At 42.7% G+C, this 20,462-nt stretch overlaps 1 protein-coding gene across 26 annotated transcripts in view; it reads left to right on the top strand.

Annotated features, from left to right (window-relative positions):
• NCOA1 (nuclear receptor coactivator 1) overlaps positions 1–7,982 on the top strand; it is a 253,860-nt gene extending 245,878 nt beyond the window's left edge. For 8 of the 26 annotated variants that reach the window (XM_085015954.1, XM_085015955.1, XM_021085907.2 and 5 more), the window contains 3 exons: positions 955–1,044; positions 5,524–5,580; positions 5,666–7,982. In XM_085015954.1, coding sequence (XP_084872080.1) covers positions 955–1,044; positions 5,524–5,568 — 135 coding nt within the window. In that variant the 3' untranslated portion in view covers positions 5,569–5,580; positions 5,666–7,982. 26 annotated transcript variants of the gene reach the window in all.
• The last annotated feature ends 12,480 nt before the right edge of the window (positions 7,983–20,462 follow it).

The following is a 20,462-nucleotide window of genomic DNA, read 5'->3' as shown; positions in this document are numbered from 1 at the left end:
TTGCTTTTTTGTTTAGTGGAACCAGAGCAGTATTTAGTACAGGGCTAATTTACCCTACTACTAAAGCAAAGCCATTCTAGCATGCTACCTGATACTGCATGAATTGTCATGTTTTCCACTCTGGTCGGTGTGATCAAGGCTGAGTCCCAGATCTGTGTGATCTTTGGGACTTATTCCCTTAAATCCTTTCAGGGGAATCTCTGCCTTGGGTAGTTTCCAAACCTAACAGATATTGGGTAGCTGGTCAGCACTGAGCTGCAGACTTGAGGGGACTCTGCAGATCTTCAGCATTTTCTCTCTGCAGTTCTCTCTCTTCTGATATTCTACCTGATGAATTGTAACTGTATCTTCTCAACTCAGACAGCCTGCAAGGCTCTGTTCTATTTCCTGTCCTCCTGCTGCAGAAGGTTCTCTCTAGGCAGTAGGCTGGGGAAGTGTAGGGCTCACCTCAATTGAAGCCCAACCCTTAGGGACAAGTTTCTTTCATTGCTTTTGTCCAGTGTCTTGAGTGCCTTCATTTAATACATTTTGTCCAATTTTTTAGTTAATTTAGGCAGAGTATAAATCTGATCCTTGTTACTAAATCTTGACTGGAAGTGGACGTCTTTTGCTGAACTTGAACTAACTTTATACTGAAGTATCATATAAGAATAAGCAGAATAGCATACAACCAGATGAATTTTCACAAACTAAACACACCTTTATCACTGTCACCTAGACCAAGAAACAGCATTACCAGCAGTGCCCCAGAGGTTCCCCCACACCCCCTTTCCTGTTACCCCGCACTCCTACAAAGGGAACCACTGTCCTGACTTAGCACAGAAGATTGCTCGGCTTGTTATTTCTGCTCTCTTCCTATTACTCTTCTGTCAGTGAGATTGTTTTTCATTGAGAAAGTTGGTCTTCACCTTAAACAGCTAGCTTGTAATTTGGTCTTGTACTTATCTTTAATAGATAAATGATCCAGCCCTGAGACACACAGGCCTCTACTGCAACCAGCTCTCATCTACTGACCTTCTCAAAACAGAAGCAGATGGAACCCAGGTCAGTAGGAAAACTTAAGCGCAGATATGTCAACTTTTCTCTAGAGACACAGGAAACTGTAGCATTGTGGTTAAGAGCCTGATGTTGAGAGTCAGACCTGGGTGCGAATCCTGGTTCTGCTCTTGGCTCTGTCATCCTGGGCATGTTAGTGAACTTTTCCTGAGCTGCCGTGTAACCAACAGAACTAAGGTACCTGCTTCTAGGACTGTTGAGAAGGTTGAGTGAGATGAGCTGTCAGAAAGTTTAATCTAATGTTTCGACAGGATGAAGGATCAAAAATGGTGATCACTAATTGCTATTTGTAAATAAACACAGTACTAAAACTTGTGTGTAATCAGAATACCTCAGAAGAGCTCAGTAAATTCAGACAAAACAGAATGCCTGCTGTATACTCTGCCTCCTTTTAGATGTTTGTTTCCAAACAATACAAATAGCAAGGGTGGCCACTTTCCTGTGTTAACATAAATTAAGGCATTTTGGAGGTTTTAATTCACTTAATTAACTTTGTTTTAGTCTTTAGTCTCAATACATTTATTTTTTTTTTTTTAAATACAGGCCTTATGGAAAGGTGGAGATACAGAGAGGCATGGGTCATGTTTGCCCTCTGAGTGAGCTGTGGGAAGAAGTAAGGAAAGGAAGTTTCGTTTGTGGAGTGTTTATGATTTGCCAGGCACTGTGCTGAGCACTGTATGTTTTATCCCATTTAAGCCTCACTATAACCCTATGAAGGAATTAGTTTTTCCTATTTTTTCACAGATGGAAGAAATAGAAAATGAGGAGATTTAACTACATGCACACCTCACAAACTCAAAAGTGGTGGAGCTGAGGTTCAAACCCAGGTCTTTCTAACACCCAAGTTCATGTTTTCTCTGCCACTCCATTCAGGGCTTGTCAACATGTAAAACATACAGACAGATGCACGTAAATTATCACATAATCAAAGAAGGCAAACTCAAATTTATTCCCAGTAACAAGAGCCATAAGCAATAAAAGAAAGGAGAAATTAAAAGGGGCGGGGGGACAAATTGCTGAGATGGTCAGAACATTTATATAGGAGATAGGACTGAACTGGGTTTGAAGAACAGGTTGCCCGGCAGGCGAAGGAGAAAGGCATTGTGGGTTTTGGAGGCTGGGGAAGGGAGGGAGCTTAGAGGTCTAGAGGATTGGAAGTCCAAGGGCACAGAGACAGGAAAATGGTCATATCAGCATAGTCCTAGGAAACCGAACTCACAGGACTAAAGGGTTTGTAATAAGAATTCATAGGAATTTGGCGTTCCCGTTGTGGCTCAGTGGTTAACGAATCTGACTAGGAACCATGAGGTTGTGGGTACGATCCCTGGCCTTGCTCAGTGGGTTAAGGATCCGGCGATGCCATGAGCTGTGGTGTAGGTCACAGATGCTTCTCGGATCCCACATTGCTGTGGCTGTGGTGTAGGCTGGCAGCTACAGCTCCGATTTGACCCCTAGCCTGGGAACCTCCATATGCTGTGAGTGAGGCCCTAGAAAAGGCAAAAAGATTAAAAAAAAAAAAAAAAAGAATTTATAGGAATTAAAATTGGTACAGTAGATTGGGGCAACTTTCCAGGGGCCTTGAATGCTAAATTCTAAGACATTTGGATTTCGTCCTACAGATAAAGCATCCCTGAAGGGGAACAGTGATTAAAGTGCTTGTTTAGGCTTCATCTTGCAGGGGAAGAAGGGGAAGGAGGAGCACCGGGCAGCCAGCTCAGAAAGAGGAAAACCAGCTAGGAAACTGCATTCATGGTTGGAACATCAGGAAATAGGATCTGAGTCCTGTGGGGATAAAGAGAGGATCGTGTGGTGGGGAAAATGAAGTCTTCATTCACTAAAGGTTTTGAAAGTCTCACACTTACAGAGACATATACTTGGCAGCTCAACAAAATAAAACAACTATGTTTTAAAGTTCCTGAGGCCTGGGACAGTATTAGATCTGAAATAGAAATTATGTTGGAAAATCTTAAGAGGTTGGGACTCAGCTCTCACACCACTGTTCTCACCTGGCAAATCATAATTTTCATTGTTATCTTGCTTTGCTTGTCTGTGAGGGAATAGCAATATCAGAAGGCCTTTGAGGTCTGGTCTGAGGTACTATGTTAAAGTAGTGCTTAAGGCTCAGGGAGTTCCCTTCGTGGCTCAGCAGTTAACAAACCCCACTAGTATCCGTGAGGCCAAGGGCTCTATCCCTGTCCTTGCTCAGTGGGTTGAGGATCCAGCGTTGCTGTGAGCTGTGGTGTAGATCACAGGTGCGACTTGGATCCCGAGTTGCTGTGGCTGTGGTGTAGGCTGGCAGCTGTAGCTCTGATTCAACCCCTAGCCTGGGAACTTCCATATGCTGTAGGTGCAGCCCTAAAAAGTTAAAAAAAAAAAAAAAAAGAAAAGAAAAAAAAAGTAATAGTTAAGGCTGAAATGAGTACTTTTTGGAGTTTCATTTAATATTTTTAATTTTTAAAAGTTCAAAATAGACTCATTTTTTTTTTAAGCATTCTTTTTATTTTTGGCCATACCTATAGCACATGAAAGTTCCTCGAGGCCGTGGATCAAACCTGTCCCACAGCAGCAATCTGAGCCACAGCAATGACAATGCCTTAACCTGCTGTACCACCTGGGAACTCCAAAAAAAAAAAAAAAAAAACATTCTTTTTAGAGAAGCATAATTTTCTTTCTGGTTTGTTTTATCATCCCCTTATCAAGAATCTTTTAAGTGTTTGGGGGCACAAACACCTTATACTCTTACCCAGTATTTCGTATGTTGAAACATATAAACCTGAAGTTTTATGTTAATTTTTTTAAAGTCAGTCAGTGCCTGAATGCACTATAGTCTGTGCTCACATTGGATTTCAGTGGCAGAATCTTCTTTCTGTATTAGTCCTTCATGAACTCTATTTGCTCTAATGTTTCTCTCTTTGCCAGACAGAAGCTGGGGATGAGGTAAATAGAAATATGAACAGGACAGATGTACAGGAAAGGAGAGCAGGATGGGGGCTTAGCTGTATTTGCAGAGCTGGGATGAGGAAGAGGCAAGACAGAGGAGAGAACAGGGAAAGAACACAGAGTCGAGAAGGAGGAAGAAGGCTGGTAGGGGGCTTGTTGACACAGAGAGAGAAGAAAGCCAGGGTTGGAGCTCTAGAAGGAAAAGAGTAGGAATGAGAAGATGCAAAGAACACAGGTGAGCGGAGGGCACAGGGGCAGCTAGAGAAGAGCTGTCTGACATACACCGACTCTCACACAGAGCTGGTGTATGTTAGATACGTGAGGAAGAGCCCAAAAGAAGAAAACAAATGGGAGCCTGTGGGGACAAGAAGGAAAATTTGGGAAACCTCGGGGGGGAAGGAAGATGAGAGAGAGAGAGGGTGAGGAGGGAGACGATACTCATCTAAGTAGAGATTTAATTTATCAGACACTAAAAAAAAGCTCAGCTCAGAGGCTGTCCGCCTCATCCAAGAGAGGCAAGAGCAGAGGGGTCGGTGTCTGTGAGGCTAGACTGACAGAGAAAGTGGATGGTCAGGCATTTGACCTTTGACCATTGAAGGTTGATGCAAAACAACTGTTATTCAATCAGGATAGGAAAGTTTTCAGAAGAAGTGACTGTAATTGGCATGAATTTAGTGAAGAATAGCCCGAAAAATGCATCGCTAATCTAAAATACCTCATGAACCTGTTAAACATCAGGCGCAAGTTTAGAGGCACTTGGCTGCCTTAGACGGCATCTCCATTCTTGGTCTGGAACATTCACAAGTGTGATATTGGCCCAGTCAGTTCTACAGGTGACTTTTTAATAAGGCTGGTTGGTAAAAACTAACTTCTGGCTTCGTTTTCCCAATAGAAAATGTTAAAACTCTGTAACCTTAGACTTTTTAAAGGAAGACATGTATTATTACTGGAAGTAGTTAAAGGGAAAATTCACACTCTTCTCAGCTAGTAGTTTACTGTTATTTTTAGCTCATGTGTTTAAATGGATTGTCTATCAAGAAAAATTAAGTTAAATATAAAATTGTTCTACTAATATTTTGCTGTAATTCTAAAGGCAACATGTAAAGGAGTTATGTAATAGTACATTTAGATACTACACAAATCTTCTGGACATTATTTTTAGTAACACTGATGTCCTGTTTCTGAGTTGTGGTGGTTTTTATTTTGCTAATACTGGGTTAATAAAGCCCTTAATTTTCTAACATCATAGAGATTTTTTTTTATCCTACTAAAGTCATCCATAGAATGCCTTTATAACTAGTTTCCCAAATAACATATATATATATATATATTTTTTAAAACCACCACTGGATAGCCAGACTGAAACTGGGCTTTTTCCCAATCTTGACAGTATTAGCAGTGATGCTCATTTTCAGTATTGATGGCAACCCTGTAGGAGGCTTGACCATTCCAATTTTGATTTTATTTTTAAAGTGTGAACTTTCCAGAACCCTGAGCAAAATGAGTGCAGCGATTTTCTTTTTGTAGGACAAGAAGACAGAAGAGTTCTTCTCTGTGGTGACTACAGACTAGAGGAATGCTCTAGTGAGTTTCCACTTCAAGTAGTACCCACTCATAAGCCGGGGGGGCAGACCCTTCTGTCTAAACACATCTTTTATTTGTGTTCCAGCAGGTGCAACAGGTTCAGGTGTTTGCTGACGTCCAGTGTACAGTGAATCTGGTAGGCGGGGACCCTTACCTGAACCAGCCTGGTCCACTGGGAACTCAAAAACCCACGGCAGGACCACAGACCCCCCAGGCCCAGCAGAAGAGCCTCCTTCAGCAGCTACTGACTGAATAACCACTTTTAAAGGAATGTGAAATTTAAATAATAGACATACAGAGATATACAAATATATTATATATTTTTCTGAGATTTTTGATATCTCAATCTGCAGCCATTCTTCAGGTCGTAGCATTTGGAGCAAAAAAAAAAAAAAAAAAAAAAATGAAAAGTTCACTTTGTTGGGAGATTGAGAGATGTTTTTGTTTCTTTCTTCGTAAAGGCCTTGGATATTGAAAAAATAACAAGGCAGAACAGTTGGACAATCTCTCTCTTGAGCCAAATTTAATTATTCTTATTTTTGTAATCAGTCATTGGCTTCTTATCTGGATGAAGGCTTTTGGAGGAGCACCAAAAGGACAAGTTCCAAGGGGAAGATGAAGCTCCGCCTCCACTGGCTCAGTCCTGCCCGCCAAGGAAGAAGGGCCGGTGGGGCTTTGCCTGTGCCGTCCACCAAAGGCTGTCACGTGTCTGTAAATCAACAGCCCTCCCCTTCCCAACCCCAGGCAGCTTGTGTGTACAATCAGCTTCTTCTAGCAACTCTATATCTGTTGGCTTCAAGAGAATATTTTGCCTCCACATATGTACCCCTTCTCCTTTTTTTAAGAGATGGATTTAAACCAAGATGCCTCCAGGAATGAGGACAGAATGAGTATATTCGCAGAGGAATCCAAAAAATACAGTTTGGGAGAAAATGCAATAATTTTTGATGAGATGGGTGAAGGACAAGAAGCGAGTTATGTCAATTATTGTAGATATAATTTTCTGATTAAATCTGGAAAAAAAGGCAGCCTGTTCTTTCTGCTTTTATTGTATTAACAGCTGAGGTAGCTAAAGGTATTTAAAATAAAATTAAATTTATGATTCAAATAGCTTACTTTTCCCTTAAATCTCACTGTAAATATATTTGATTTCTTGTAGAAATTGATTTCCTTCTGTTTAATTTTATGGTTTTATTATCATACTCTTGATTTTTCTAAATTTCTGTGTGTGAAATATAACATTGATTGAATTGCAGTTACATTTGGCTAGTAATATTTTATTATTTTAATAACTGTGATGCCATGTATGGATTTACTTCAAATCAAAATGCCACTGCCACAAAGAGCTGTTCCAGATGAGCTAGAGCATTCTGCCCTAGCGTGTCCCCGGGATCATCTAACCTGAGCGCAGTGCAAGGAATTATCACCAGAAGTTCACAGGCTACTTGTACAGAGAAAAATTAGCACTCAAAGAAAATCTTCATTTTTGCTTTAGATTGACTTTGGGGATTCGAATTTTCATCAGTGCAAATATAAATCTCTCTCTCCTGCTCTGAGGCTAATTGGCACCGTATTTTCCCTTTGTGTCTTGTCACTCTGCCACGTCTTGTCTCGTGCTGGCCTCTAAGTCAAGGACCCAGTGAACTGACTTTCTAGTTCTAGAAGTTCCACTGCAAGGCCAGAAAAGCTTGAGAAAGGTATTGTGGACGAAGCAAAGGTAGACCCCCATCACTCGCCTTTACTGCACCCCTGGGCCTGTGAACGATGACAACATCTGACATTGTGCACCAGCTACCTCTGCTTCCATCGCAGAGAAAAGGCCATACGAACTAACAATGGAAGAGGAGCATGGACTCAGACATCAAGGAAGAAGCCATTTTCCCAGGTCCTCCTTTCTGCATCTCACCATCCCTAGTTACAGATAACTCCATTGAACAGCATCTATTCAGAAACTATATTGAATAAAAAGATTGATGGAAGGGCTCAAGTGGGTAGCAACTATGAAACAGAAATAGGACACTCAGTTACAAACATTCGCTCTTTTAGTTTTTCAGAAAATGCATCCCTGATTTCATGCATTCCCAGCTTGAAAGCCCAGCCATATTACTCTAGTCCCTCCCAAACTGTTTTAGGAGGTCATTTCTGTTTTGTTTGTGATATTTAGATGTGCTGACTTCAGGAATTTCACCTTTAACTTCAGCATTCCAGATGAAGTTTCCTGACTCAGTGCTTTGGCATAAGGAACTTTAAAACAAATGGTAAGGAAAATTGGAGATGCTAACATCCTCCCCCATCCCAATTGCACCTTAAAGTATGCATGTCACCTTCAAGGTTTTATAATTGCACTGTTTGTTTTATGTATGTACAGATTAAAATTATTGCTACATTTGAGGAAAATAAAATTGCTTGCTTCTATGTAATTCCTGTCATTCCACAGGAAATTCACTTTTCCAGCTACTGAATAGATGGGTTGCCTCTTCATTTAAAGGGAAGAAATGAAACCTACTCCTGCAGGAAGTTCCAAACCCAAAATGACTAAGGATCCTTAAAGGATAACAAAAGACAAAAGAAAGGATCCCTGAAGCTAAAGCTCCTACAAGTCACCCCATGAGAAGGTCCCAGTGAAATCATGATAAGAGGCTATGAGGAAATTCTAACTCTGGCCACACTTGTCTGATGATTAAACACTCTGGTCCTGCTGTTCCTTCACCCAGAAGATCAGGTCCAGGCAGCACTGCTTAGCTATGAGATAACATCTTTCTCGTGATCACTGGTTTTTATGTACTAACAGTTACTATTATACAGCTATTTAATCTTACTTGAGAAGGCTCCTTCTTGACAATGCATTTTATAAAAGGTAGGCCCTTTTCTTGCCAATGTTTTTGTTTCGTTTTGGGGTTTCTTTTTAGGGTTACTCCTGCAGCATATGGAAGTTCCCAGGCTAGGAGTCCAATTGGAGCAGCAGCTGCCAGCCCACACCACAGCCGTAGCAACGTGGGATCCAAGCCGAGTCTGTGACCTACACCAGATCCTTAGCGAGGCCAGATTCTTAACCCACTGAGCAGGGCCAGGGATCGAACACGCATCCCTATGGATACTAGCTGGGTTTTAATCCACTGAGCCAAAACAGGAATTCCTTGTCTGTGTGTTTTTAAGGCAACCTAAATCCACCAACATTTGGCTAAGTCGGGCCGGACGGGGTAAGGAGGGTGAGCCCATGTGACCCTAGGGGGAAGGGTAAGTATTTATTGCACACACACCCTGCACACAGCTCCACGCAGATTTGGTGGTAGCTGTTGTCTGAAGTCATACTTTTGGAGGAACGAAACCTTTTTTACAAAAGTCAGGACAAGGTAAAAATGATATTTCTCTTCGATGAGGCTGAACATTGATTTAAATTTATCTTAAGGTAGGGGTGGGGGGGCCATTCAAAAAACAGTAACAAAGGAGAAAAAATGGGGTCGATAGAGAAGAACTTCATTTTCTTTATGGTTCTGCCTAAGATCACTTCCATACTTAGAAACTGTCTCCTGGGCCCTAACAATCAAAGAAAAAGAAAGGACAGTCGTCTGTTTACAGAAGAAGTTGTGCTGATTTCCTTGTTGACTTTAACTACTCTTCCCAGAAGACCTGCTGCACTTGAATAAAGTGAATAATTCAGAGCAGGCTCGATCCTTGACCATTCCTGTACCTCTGAAAAGGATCTCGATGATTTAATTAAGCCCATAAATTCTTTTAATTGGAGAAAGCTGCCAAAGGAAGCATTTCTCCATCCAGAACCTTTTCTGCCAGCGCTAAATTAGTTTTCTTTATATACTTTGTGTTCATTGCCACAAGAGCTCTTAACAAGATTGAAGAAATACAAAGCTCTGACCTCACTCAACACATTTTATTGTCTTTATCCAAGGCACTAAGGTTAAGGAATGATCCAGGTGGGAACCCTGCCACCCTGGCCCCCACCCCAAACTTCTTGTCACAGAGGGGAATTTACGGAGTTGTAGTCACAGTTGGATTAAGTGGTATAAAGGAAAGAAGTTGCTTTGTAAGTGAGACCTTGTCTGAAGAGTCAAAAAGTTTTCCCTGAGGAAGAACTGGCACCTGAAGTGAGGTTTGCAGGATGAGGAGGAAGGAGCTCAGTGAGGAGCAGGATGAGAATTCTAAGGAAGAGCATGTGTGTGAAGAAGGGCCTGGAGGCAGGAAGGAGCCCCAGAGAGCTGCTCTTTTAATTTTTTTATTTATCTTTTTTGGCCGCACCCGTGACATGTGTTAATTCTTGGGCCAGTCATCAAACCTGTGCCACAGCAGTAACACCAGATCCTTAATTGCTAGGCCACCAGGGAGCTCCCGAGAGCTCTGGGTTTTTTGGTTTGTTTTTGCTTTTTTGCTTTTTACGGCTGCACCTGCAGTATATGAAGCTTCCCAGGCTAGGAATCGGAGCTGTAGCCACCGACCTATGCCACCGCCACAGCAATGCCAGATCCGAGTTGCATCTGTACCCTACACTACAGCTCACAGCAATGCTGAGCCCTTAACCCAACTGAGCGAGGCCAGGGATCAAACCCGCAACCTCATGGTTCCCAGTCGGATTCGTTTCTGCTGAGCCACAGCAGGATCTCCAACTCCAAGAGCTGTTCTTTTACACTGTAACTGATGTTCTGACTTCTCAAACATGTTACTAGAATTACATCAGCCAGCCAGTGGACTGGAAAGTAAGTTAAATCAGCCTTTGGCTCCGGGAGGCTTTGGGATCCTCACTTAGAAAGTGTGCCAGCCAGTAGCTAAGGTCTCTCCCATAACTAAGCCCTATCCAACCAGAAGTACAGGCTTTTCTATCTCTCACACAATCTCTTGGAGCTGATGATAATTTTTGAAATTCTAGGAAAATTGCACTGTAACAATATCTAAGGTTAAAAAAAAAAAAAGGTGTTCCTGTCGTGGCCTAGCAGTAATGAACCTGACTAGTATCCATGAGGACGCCGTGAGCTGTGGTGTAGGTCGCAGACACAGCTCGGATCCCGAGTTGCTGTGACTGTCGTAGGCTGGCAGCTATAGTTCTGATTTGTCCCCTAGCCTGCCTTGGGTTCGGCCCTAAAAAAAAAAAAAAAAAAAAAAATTGAAGATGTTTTAGGTACATTATCTCATTTAATCCTCTGCAGTCCTTTGAAAGAATTGTTATAAAGAGAAAGGTCATGACAGTGGAATCGGGGCTTGAAGCCGACTCTTGTAATTCCAAATTCTGGATTCACTATCCTGGACTCATTTGGAGTCTGAAATCTTAATCTCATTGTGTGACCTTAAGCAGTGCTTTCTTACATGAAATAACTTAAAAAATAGGCTTTGAAGAGCAGGGTGAAAACTCAAAAGCCAAGAAGAGAGCGCTTGGAGGGAGTCCAGAGAGCCTGCCTTGTGAAGGCGTAAACGGGGGTGAGCTTTGGCATAAGGTCAGCAGACATCCCAGTACAGTTTGGGGAGAGGCACTCTGTCCCTGCATAGCTTAACAGGAAATGAAGAAGAGGTGCTATGAAACTGTAGTGTCATCTGCTCAGCCTAAAGGAATTTTGGAAGGTGTGGGTTCCTTGTGGGGCAGATATAAAATAACTGACAGGCTCTCTGTGAGGCAGGAGATTTGGTTTCTTGGAGCAGATCATGGCTCCTTCCTCACTCTTGATTCTTCTGCAGACAATGAATCTTTCTTCTATGCTGGAGTTTAGCTCTGATCCAGTCATTCATACTTATCTCAGAACTTTGGTAATTTGTGCAATTGGCAGAACAAGCAATGGCCAGAGATACCCAGAGCAAAACGGAGACATTGGCTTGAGAAGAGAATTAAAATATTCAAAGGAGGAGTTCCCGTCATGGCGCAGTAGAAACGAATCTGACTAAGAACCATGAGGTTGTGGGTTCCATCCCTGGCCTTGCTCAGTGGGTTATGGATCCGGCGTTACCATGGGTCACAGATACAGCTTGGATCTGGTGTTGCTGTGGCATAGGCTGGCAGCTGTAGCTCTAATTAGACCCCTAGCCTGGGGACCTCCATATGCCATGGGTGTGGCCCTAAAAAGCAAAAAAATAAAAATAAAAAATACTTAAAACATTAAAAAGAATAACTTTTATTTCATCAGGTTTTTCTCCCATTCCAATGCTCAGAGGTCCTAGGGTACAGAATAAATGAAAACTAGGAGTTCCCGTTGTGGCTCATCGGGTTGAGAATCTGACTAGCATAATGAGGATGCAGGTTCAATCCCTGGCTTTCCTCAGTGGGTTATGGCTCCAGCGTTGCTGCAGGGGGGGGTGAGGCACAGATGCAGCTTGGATCCGGGGCTGCTGTGGCTGTGGCCTAGGCCAGCAGCTGCAGCAACAATTAAACCTCTAGCCTGGGAATGTCCATGTGTTGTGGGTACGGCCCTAAAAGTAAAAAACAACATAGACCAAGTTTTAGTATTTATGATATATTTATGAGCTGTTGCAGTATAGATACTGTGATAGGCAATATGGGAAGTACAGAGACATTTGCCTGAAGCTGCTTCCTTCTTTTTTTTTTTTTTTTTGTCTCGTCTTTTGAGGGCTGCACCCTCGGCACATGGAGGTTCCCAGGCCAGGGGTCTAATCAGAGCTGTTGCCACCGCCTACACCAGAGCCACAGCAACGCCAGATCTGAGCCACGTCTGCGATCTACACCACGCCGGATCCTTAACCCACTGGACAAGGCCAGGGATAGAACCCCCAACCTCATGGTTCCTAGTAGGATTCATTTCCACTGTGCCATGACAGGAACTCCTGCTTCCTTCTTAATAATAGAGGTTATTATAATCAGTTCAATACTTTTCATTTCTACTCTGCCAGACAGTATGCTGGGCTAATACACTTGTGTTAATAATTTCTTAGTTTGTACAGCATGTTCAAACAGTATGTCATTTGATCTTTGAAATCCTGTGAAGCAATTAGAGTAGGTCATAGTCCCAAACTTACAAATGATGAAACTGAAGCTCAGATGAATGGTTAGGTGGCTGGGGTAAGTGCCAGACCCAAGAGGCTATCCTTGGGCTTTGTGGTTAAATCTGCCATTGTTTCCACTGCCCGATACAACTGTTAAAGACAGAAGCATCCTTACACACTGACACATAAAGACTGGGAATCCTGGTAAGTTAAACGTTTTTCTCGGAGTTCCCATTGTGTCTCAGCAGGCTAAGAACCCAACATGGTCTTAAGAATGCGAGTTGGATCACTGGCCTCACCCAGTGGGTTAAGAACCCATCGTAAGGTCTCAGATGGGGCTCTGGATCTGTTGTTGCCATGGCTGTAGTGTATGTAGGTCCCAGCTGTAGCTCTGATAGACCCCTGGCCGGGACCTCCCATATGCTGCAGGTGTGGCTGTAGTAAGGAAAAAAAAAAAGTTTTTCTCTAGAACTCAAGTTCCTTTAATGCTTGGGTAGGGGGGTTCCTTTTGACAATAAAACTGGGCACTAATTTTGAGTGTGTTAAAATACTGATTTTTTTTTTCATATTTTAAATTTGTGTGAGGGTAATAGTTCTCAGGCAAGTCCCTGAACCCTCTCCGAACAATTTCATCTTTCCCCTTGAACCCAATACTGCTTACATTTATATGCATCTTCAGTCCACTCTTCTAGCCAAGATCTCTCTTTAAGATTCAGTCCTGAGGGAGTTCCTGTCGTGGCTCAGTGGTTGGCCACTCCCACCAGGAACCATGAGGTTATGGGTTCAATCCCTGGCATTGCTCAGTGGGCTAAGGATCCGGAGTTGCCACAAGCTGTGGTGTAGGTCGCAGACGCAGCTCAGATCCCGCATTGCTGTGGCTCTGGCATAGGCCGGTGGACCCCCTAGCATGGGAACCTCCATATGCTGCGGGAAGGGCAAAAAGACCAAAAAAAAAAAAAAAAAAAAAATTCAGTCCTGAACTTTCAACTGCTAAACATTACGTCATGGAAGGATTACAGCCTTCTCCGAGCACCTCAAACTTCAGCCCCACACTGAAAAACTTATTTCCCCAAGAATAGCTTCTTGTGTCCCTTACCTGAATTAACTGCATCGGCAACTTCCTCCCACTCATATCACCAAATTGCAAAAAGCTGTATTGTAATGCCTCATAGCTGTTTTCTCCTTTCTAAGCCTATTTGATCAAAGATCGAATTCTGGACTTCATTATCTTTTGGGGGGGTGATTATAAAAACTACCCTCATGCCTTTTACACTCATCCTTGACATAATCATCAGCGAAGCCTCTCTAAACGCACCCTTCCAAATATGTTAGTGACAACTTCTTGCCTGTAGTTGATCTGAAACCTACCTGCGTTTTAAGCTTCATGACCCTCGACGCCCACACTGATCTAGTCTTCATTTTTGGATTTACTATGTTCTCCCTTCTGTTGCCGTATTCATTCTTGTCCCCAGCCTGTAATGCCGCTTTTTCCTTGTCCTGCATGCTTCAACTTAGACACCCTTTCCAAAAAGCCCTCCCTGGACCCCACACTTAGGTCAGCCCCCTCTCCTGTACTGCCTTATACAATTAGGGGACCTCCGTTTGGCACTTGGTTATATGAACATGTGCACCGGGAAACTCCATTGTCCCTTCATGAAATTTGAGCCAGCCTCAGCATGTTTGGAGAATTTATAGAACATCAGCCATTATCTTTACTACTTCCACGTTTTACGGATGGTGTCTAAAAAAAATAATGCACATATACATTACTCAAAAGCAGCACTTCATTACTGACATTCTCAAACTTTTTTTTATATTTATAGATGACACATGCCACTGTTAAACTCTTGGGGTTTTTTTTAATTATTATTATTATTATTATTTTGTCTTTTTAGGGCTGCACCTACAGCATATGGAGCTTCCTACACCACAGCCACAGCAACACCAGATCCACGACGCATCTTCGACTTGCACCCAGCTCACGGCAATGCTGGATCCTTAACCTGCTGAATGAGGCCAGGGATCGAACCTGCATCCTCATGGATGCTAGTTAGATTCATTTCCACTGAGCCATGACGGGAACTGCAACTGTAAACCCTTTACTTTCCTTAGAAATTACTTCCCTACTGAAGATCAGCTGATTGGATTGACTACAGTTCATGAAAAAATAGAAAAGACATCAGGAGAATTAATCCCTTCTAGTGTTCCTTCCCAAATGAGTGTAGAGAATACCCTTCTATATCTTTCACCTACAATATGATGCCACTGAGAAGTGATTCATGATGAAATGGAATAAGAATAAGATCACTTATGAAACTTCTATGAAATTTGCCTTTAAAGCTAGTGCTGAGTGACTTAACTTGAAAAGTGGACAGATGGGACAGGTCAATGAACAGGAAGCCTTTCCTCTGACAGAACAAATATCCTACCTGGAACTCCTTTCCTCATACCTGAGGAGCCAGCCCTGTGCAGTTCTGCTTTGTTTTCAAATCTGTAGTAATTTATTACACACCTGTATGTACTAAATATTAGACTATTTCCCCTTCATTTTCCTTTTTAGCTTGCAAAACTTTATAAAATAGGCATTGATTTTTTAAATTAGCTTTTCTTTTTAACATTCTTCTGATGTTAGCAATTGTGGGGGTTTGAGGGTTTGTTTGGGGTGTTTTTTTTTTTTTTTTTTTTTTGGCCACACCTGTGGCATATGGCTCTTCCTCAACCAGGGATCCAACCTGCACCACAGCAGTGACCCAAGCTGCTGCAGTGACAATGCCAGATACTTAGCCCTATGCGCCACAAGAGAACTCCAACAATTGTGTTTTAAGTGGTAATTACTTAGTAAGCTAGACTTTTAGTTCAACCCAAACCAACTAGGACAGAAGCTCTCGTTAGAACATATTCTATTTAAAGACTCATGCACATCTAAGCCTAGGCTTCACGACTTCATCCTACTTTCTCTTGAAAAGTTGAAGGAAACTTTTTCTCTTGAAAAGTTGAAAAGTTTGAAGGAAAAGTTGACGTTGTTTCAAAGCCTTTTAACAAGAATATTTGGAGTTCCCGTCGTGGCGCAGTGGTTAACGAATCCGACTAGGAACCATGAGGTTGCAGGTTCGATCCCTGCCCTTGCTCAGTGGGTTAACATCCAGCGTTGCCGTGAGCTGTGGTGTAGGTCGCAGATGCGGCTCGGATCCCACGTTGCTGTGGCTCTGGCATAGGCTGGTGGCTACAGCTCCGATTCGACCCCTAGCCTGGGAACCTCCACATGCCGCGAAAGTGGCCCAAGAAATGGCAAAAAAGACAAAAATAAATAAATAAATAAATAAAAATTAGAAAAAAAAAAAGAATATCTTTATGTGTATGTGAAAGTAGAAAGGATAGTATAATGGACCAGTTCTAGGTTTTTAAATCAGCCTTCAATATGTGATTTTTATAACCCCAAATAAAGAGGTGACTTCAGTTACTCTTTAACTTCAAAAAGGAAGTTATATTTAGTCTCGGGAATCTTTAGACTGAAGGGTTTGTCTTTTTTTTCTTTTTTTCTTTTTTTTTTTTTTTTAGGGCCATGCCTGTGGCATATGAGAGTTCCCAGGCTAGGGGTCATATCAGAGCTGCAGCTGCTGGCCATAGCCACAGCCACAGCAACACGGGATCCAAGCCATGCCTGTGGCCTACACTACAGCTCATGGTACTATTCCATGGCCATATCAATGAATCCCTGCCCTCACAGAGCTTGCATTCTACTGAAGGCTGATTGATGGGTGAGCAAAATGTGGTGTGTGGGATGATTAGCGCTGGAAGAAAAATTAAGTAGGGAGGAAAGGATAGAGAGCACTAACTACTGGAGGAAAGTTGTTGGAATTTAAAACAGGATAGTCAGAACAGGTCTTGGAGAAGGTGACGTTTGAGTGACAATAAGAAGAAGGAACTTTCTAAGCAGAGAGGCAAAAGTCTCGAGGCTGGAGCAGAGTGAATGTGGAGAAGTGGAGAGGAGATGAAGTAAGAGGAGAGGAGGGGCCAGGATGGTAGAGGGCCTTGTAGACCAATATAGGAATTTTGGCTTTACTCTGTAATGGCAAACCACTGGGGGATGTTTCGCAGAGGAATGGCGTGCTCTTACCTGAGTTTGGGAAGGATCCCTTGGGATCTTGTGTTGAGAGTAGCTGTGGAAAAGGCAAATAAATGCAAAAGCAGGTGGACCTGTAGGAGGCTACTTATAGCAGTGGAACTTGTGAGAAATGGTCAGAATCTGGATGCATTTTGAAAGCAGAGGCAACAGTATTTGCCAACCTAATGTGCAGTGAGAGAGGAGTCAAAAACAACTTCAAGATTTTTGTTTGGTTTGGTTTTGTCTTTTAATGGCCGCATCTGTGGCACATGGGGGTTCTCAAGCCAGGGATTGAATCTGAGGTGCAGTTGTGACCTACACTGCTGCTGCAGCAACGCTGGGTGCTTTAACCCACTGCTCCAGGCCAAGGATTAAACCCACACCACCTCAGCGACCCAAACTGCTGCAAGTGGATTGTTAACCCACTGCACCACAGCAGGAACTCCAACTTCAAGATTTTTGGCCTGAGCAACTGGAAGGGTGAAATTTCCATTAACAGAGATGGGGGGGGGGGGCAACAGGTTTAATTTATTTTCTGTCATAAGTTCGAGGTTCCTCTTAGACATCCAACAGGAGGAAATGTAAAATCTGTTGGATATAGAGGGGGTGATATTCAGGGGAGTAGTTGGGGCTGAAGATACAAATTTGGAAGTCATCAGCATATAAGTTGGTTCTCAAAGCCATGAGACTGAAAGATAACTGGAACCTGGGTTTCTTACCTAGGCCATCTCCCCCATGTTAAGTCATCATGCCGAAGTAGGATTTACTCTAGGAACAGCAGTGGTTCAGTATTTGAAGTCTTACAATGCATTTCACTACACTAACAATGGAGACTAACTATAGGATCATCTCAGTAAATGCAAAAAGATGGTTTGGTTTTTTAAACAATACACAGGAGTTTTTTTTTTTTTTAATTTAGCAAACCGGTGGCAGAAGGGAGCATCCTTAATCTGCTACACGGCATTTGCTGCAACTCTTAACAAATGAACATACCTAACAGTGAAGTTTAAAAGCATCCCCATTGCAGCCAATAATAGCAAGTCAAGGACAGGCTGTCTGCTGTACTACAGGCCGCAGGCAGTGCAAGGACCTGATTCCACATCTCCATAATGCAATAACAATGAGAAAAAAATCATTGAGTACAATGATCATATTGAAAGAGACTAAATTGTCTCTGGTGGTGATCTACATACAGTGCCTTTGCAGGGTCATATTTCAAGTGATCCTTAAATTTGAATTGATTAATTCAGGTTAGGAAACTGAGGCAAAATTGCATAGGAGCAACTATGAAGTAGCAGAGTTGAGCCTTAATTTCAAGTCTTCTGGGACTGTCCCCGGCCCTGCTCTTTCTGTTTGTACCATAGGAAGTAACAACATATTTCTTATAACTCAATTTTCATTTTATGGTCACATCTTGTGCCTTGATTATTTCATACAGCTTCCTTATTTATGTCCCAACTTTCCTGCCCATTCTCAGAAAATACATCTTGTACCTGATGCCAGAACACCCTTCCTCTTTGTTGTTGTCGTTTTTGCTTTTTGCTTTTTAGGGCTGCACCCTCGGCATATGGAAGTTCCCAGGCTAGGGGTCGAATTGGAGCTACAGCTGCCAGCCCATACCACAGCCACAGCAGCGTGGGATCCGAGCCACATCTGTGACTTACACCACAGCTCATGGCAATGCCGGATCCTTAACCCACTGATGGAGGCCAGGGATCGAACCCGCATCCTCATGGATACTAGTTGGGCTCATTTCTGCGGAGCCACAGTGGAAACTCCTATAGGGAGTTTAATAAACATAATGCTCTTAGTCTGTTGCTCTGCTCCCTGCTCGTCCTCATGCAGGTTGAATGAATTATCTAGTTGATGGATAATTGCCTTTGGTGCATGTTTCTCATTTCGGTGGAACTAATCAAAGTTCAATAGATTGAATGTGGAGGATTCATTCTCTCTTCTCAACTTGACCAGTAGGAAGGAGCAGCTTTGGTGAGTACCTGCTCTGTATACTCACACTTTTCCTTAGGACAAGAAATGAGTAAGCCCATTCAGGCTATCACATAAAGCTCTATCTTCTAACCTACTGGTAACAAAAGTGATACTGTGGAGTTCCCTTGTGGCAGAACAGGTTAAGGACCCAGCATTGTCACTACTATAGTGTGGGTTTCATTCCTGGCCAGGGAATGTTGCAGGTGCAACCAAAAAAAAAAAAAAAAAAAATCAGTATTTTGTTTCTTCATCTGCTTTTTATCTTACCTCTTAAGAACCTAGTTGCAGAACTGGGTGCTACTTTTTCGGTCCTTACAAAGCCCCCAAAGCTAGAGCTCTGGTGTTTGCCAGCATTTAAGATATACCATATCTGGATCTTAGAGAAGGAGAATCTGGGGCTGTGCTAACTTGACCTCAGAGCACGTCTAAAACTTGTAAGGCCATGGTAGCCGAGGGCAGTGGGGCTCAGCCATTTTCCACACTTAGAGCTTCTCATCAGTGACAGAGGTTCACTGTTGCCATGATTCTCAACCACGAAGCAGTGCACACCCCTAGGATGGCAACTCAGAATCTGTAGGGAAGATATGTTGATTAAACAACAATAAAATGTGATTTTAACATGCCCCTCTAGGGAAGCTCTCTCTATTCTGCCAGCCCCATGAGAAGCAATGACTTAGGCACTGATCCTCAGCTTTACAAGTTCAAAAACTCAATTTTGTCAGCTCATCCACTGATAATGGGTCCCTAGGGTATTGAGTCACACAACTCACAGTCACAGGAGGCTGATTTATAATCTAGAATGTCAATTAACCAATTTAAAATGGAAGATACAGCTTCCCTGCACTTGAACTACTCATGACCCCTTTTCAAACCACTCTCTAACTAGTGTCTAGGTGGCTGAAAACCAAATGAGTAACCAGCTATGAGAGGTTAAGAGAAAATTAGAATGACAAAAGACCTGGGTTTCAACCTCAGTCCTGCCAGACTTTAATCTTGGGCAAGTGAAAGCCTTTCTGAATTAGTAAACTTGAGATAAGACTGTGTGCATCACGAAATTGTCAGGATTGGTTAGTGTGTATGGAAGCACTTTGTTCATTATAAAATGTTTTTCACATGTAAAAAACTTACCAAAGCACAGGAGATTCTTTTCAAGGATTCGACACCTATGCTGGGCCTCGCAGCAGTCTTTGCTTCACTCGAGACCGCGCTTTATGGTAAACTCGGTATGCAAGGCCGGATGTAATGTACTTTGTGCCAGATTCTTGCTCTTCAGCTTGACTCCTTCCTGTAAGCACATCATACATATCGTAATGTGTTGATTTTTTTTTTTTTTTTTTTTTTTTTTTAGGGCTGCACCTGTGGCATATGGAAGTTTCCAGGCTAGGGGTCGAATTGGAGCTGTAGCTGCCAGCCTACATCACAGCCAGAGCAGTGTGGGATCTGAGCCCAGTCTGCGACCTACACCACAGCTTATGGCAATGCTGCAATGCTGGATCCCTGGCCCACTGAGTGAGGCCGGGGATTGAACCCACATCCTCATGGATACTAGTCAGATTCATTTCCACTGTGCCACAATGGGAACTCCAATGTGTTGATTCTAAATCATACACATTATTGTATACCTTTTTGGTCTGGCTGCCTCCTGGGCCCCGGCTGCTTCTAGATGACACCAGAATTTCCCATTCAGTAGGTCGGGGGTACACCTGAGAATTTACATTTCTAACAAGTACCCAAGTGGTGCTGATCTAGGGATTACACTTTGAGAACCACTGATCTGGTTAAGATGATAAGGAACTTAGCTGATTCTAATAAGAAAAGCTGCCACTTCCCTGCTGTCTTGCTCTCATTTGGGTCA

The sequence above is a fragment of the Sus scrofa genome, chromosome 3 (assembly GCF_054392235.1).
Source record: "Sus scrofa isolate SSC_HxYL_T2T_F1_AM1 chromosome 3, Sscrofa_HxYL_maternal_Yorkshire_Landrace_v2.0, whole genome shotgun sequence".
In the NCBI taxonomy this organism is placed as follows: Eukaryota; Metazoa; Chordata; class Mammalia; order Artiodactyla; family Suidae; genus Sus; species Sus scrofa.
This window is presented reverse-complemented; position numbering and strand designations above follow the sequence as displayed.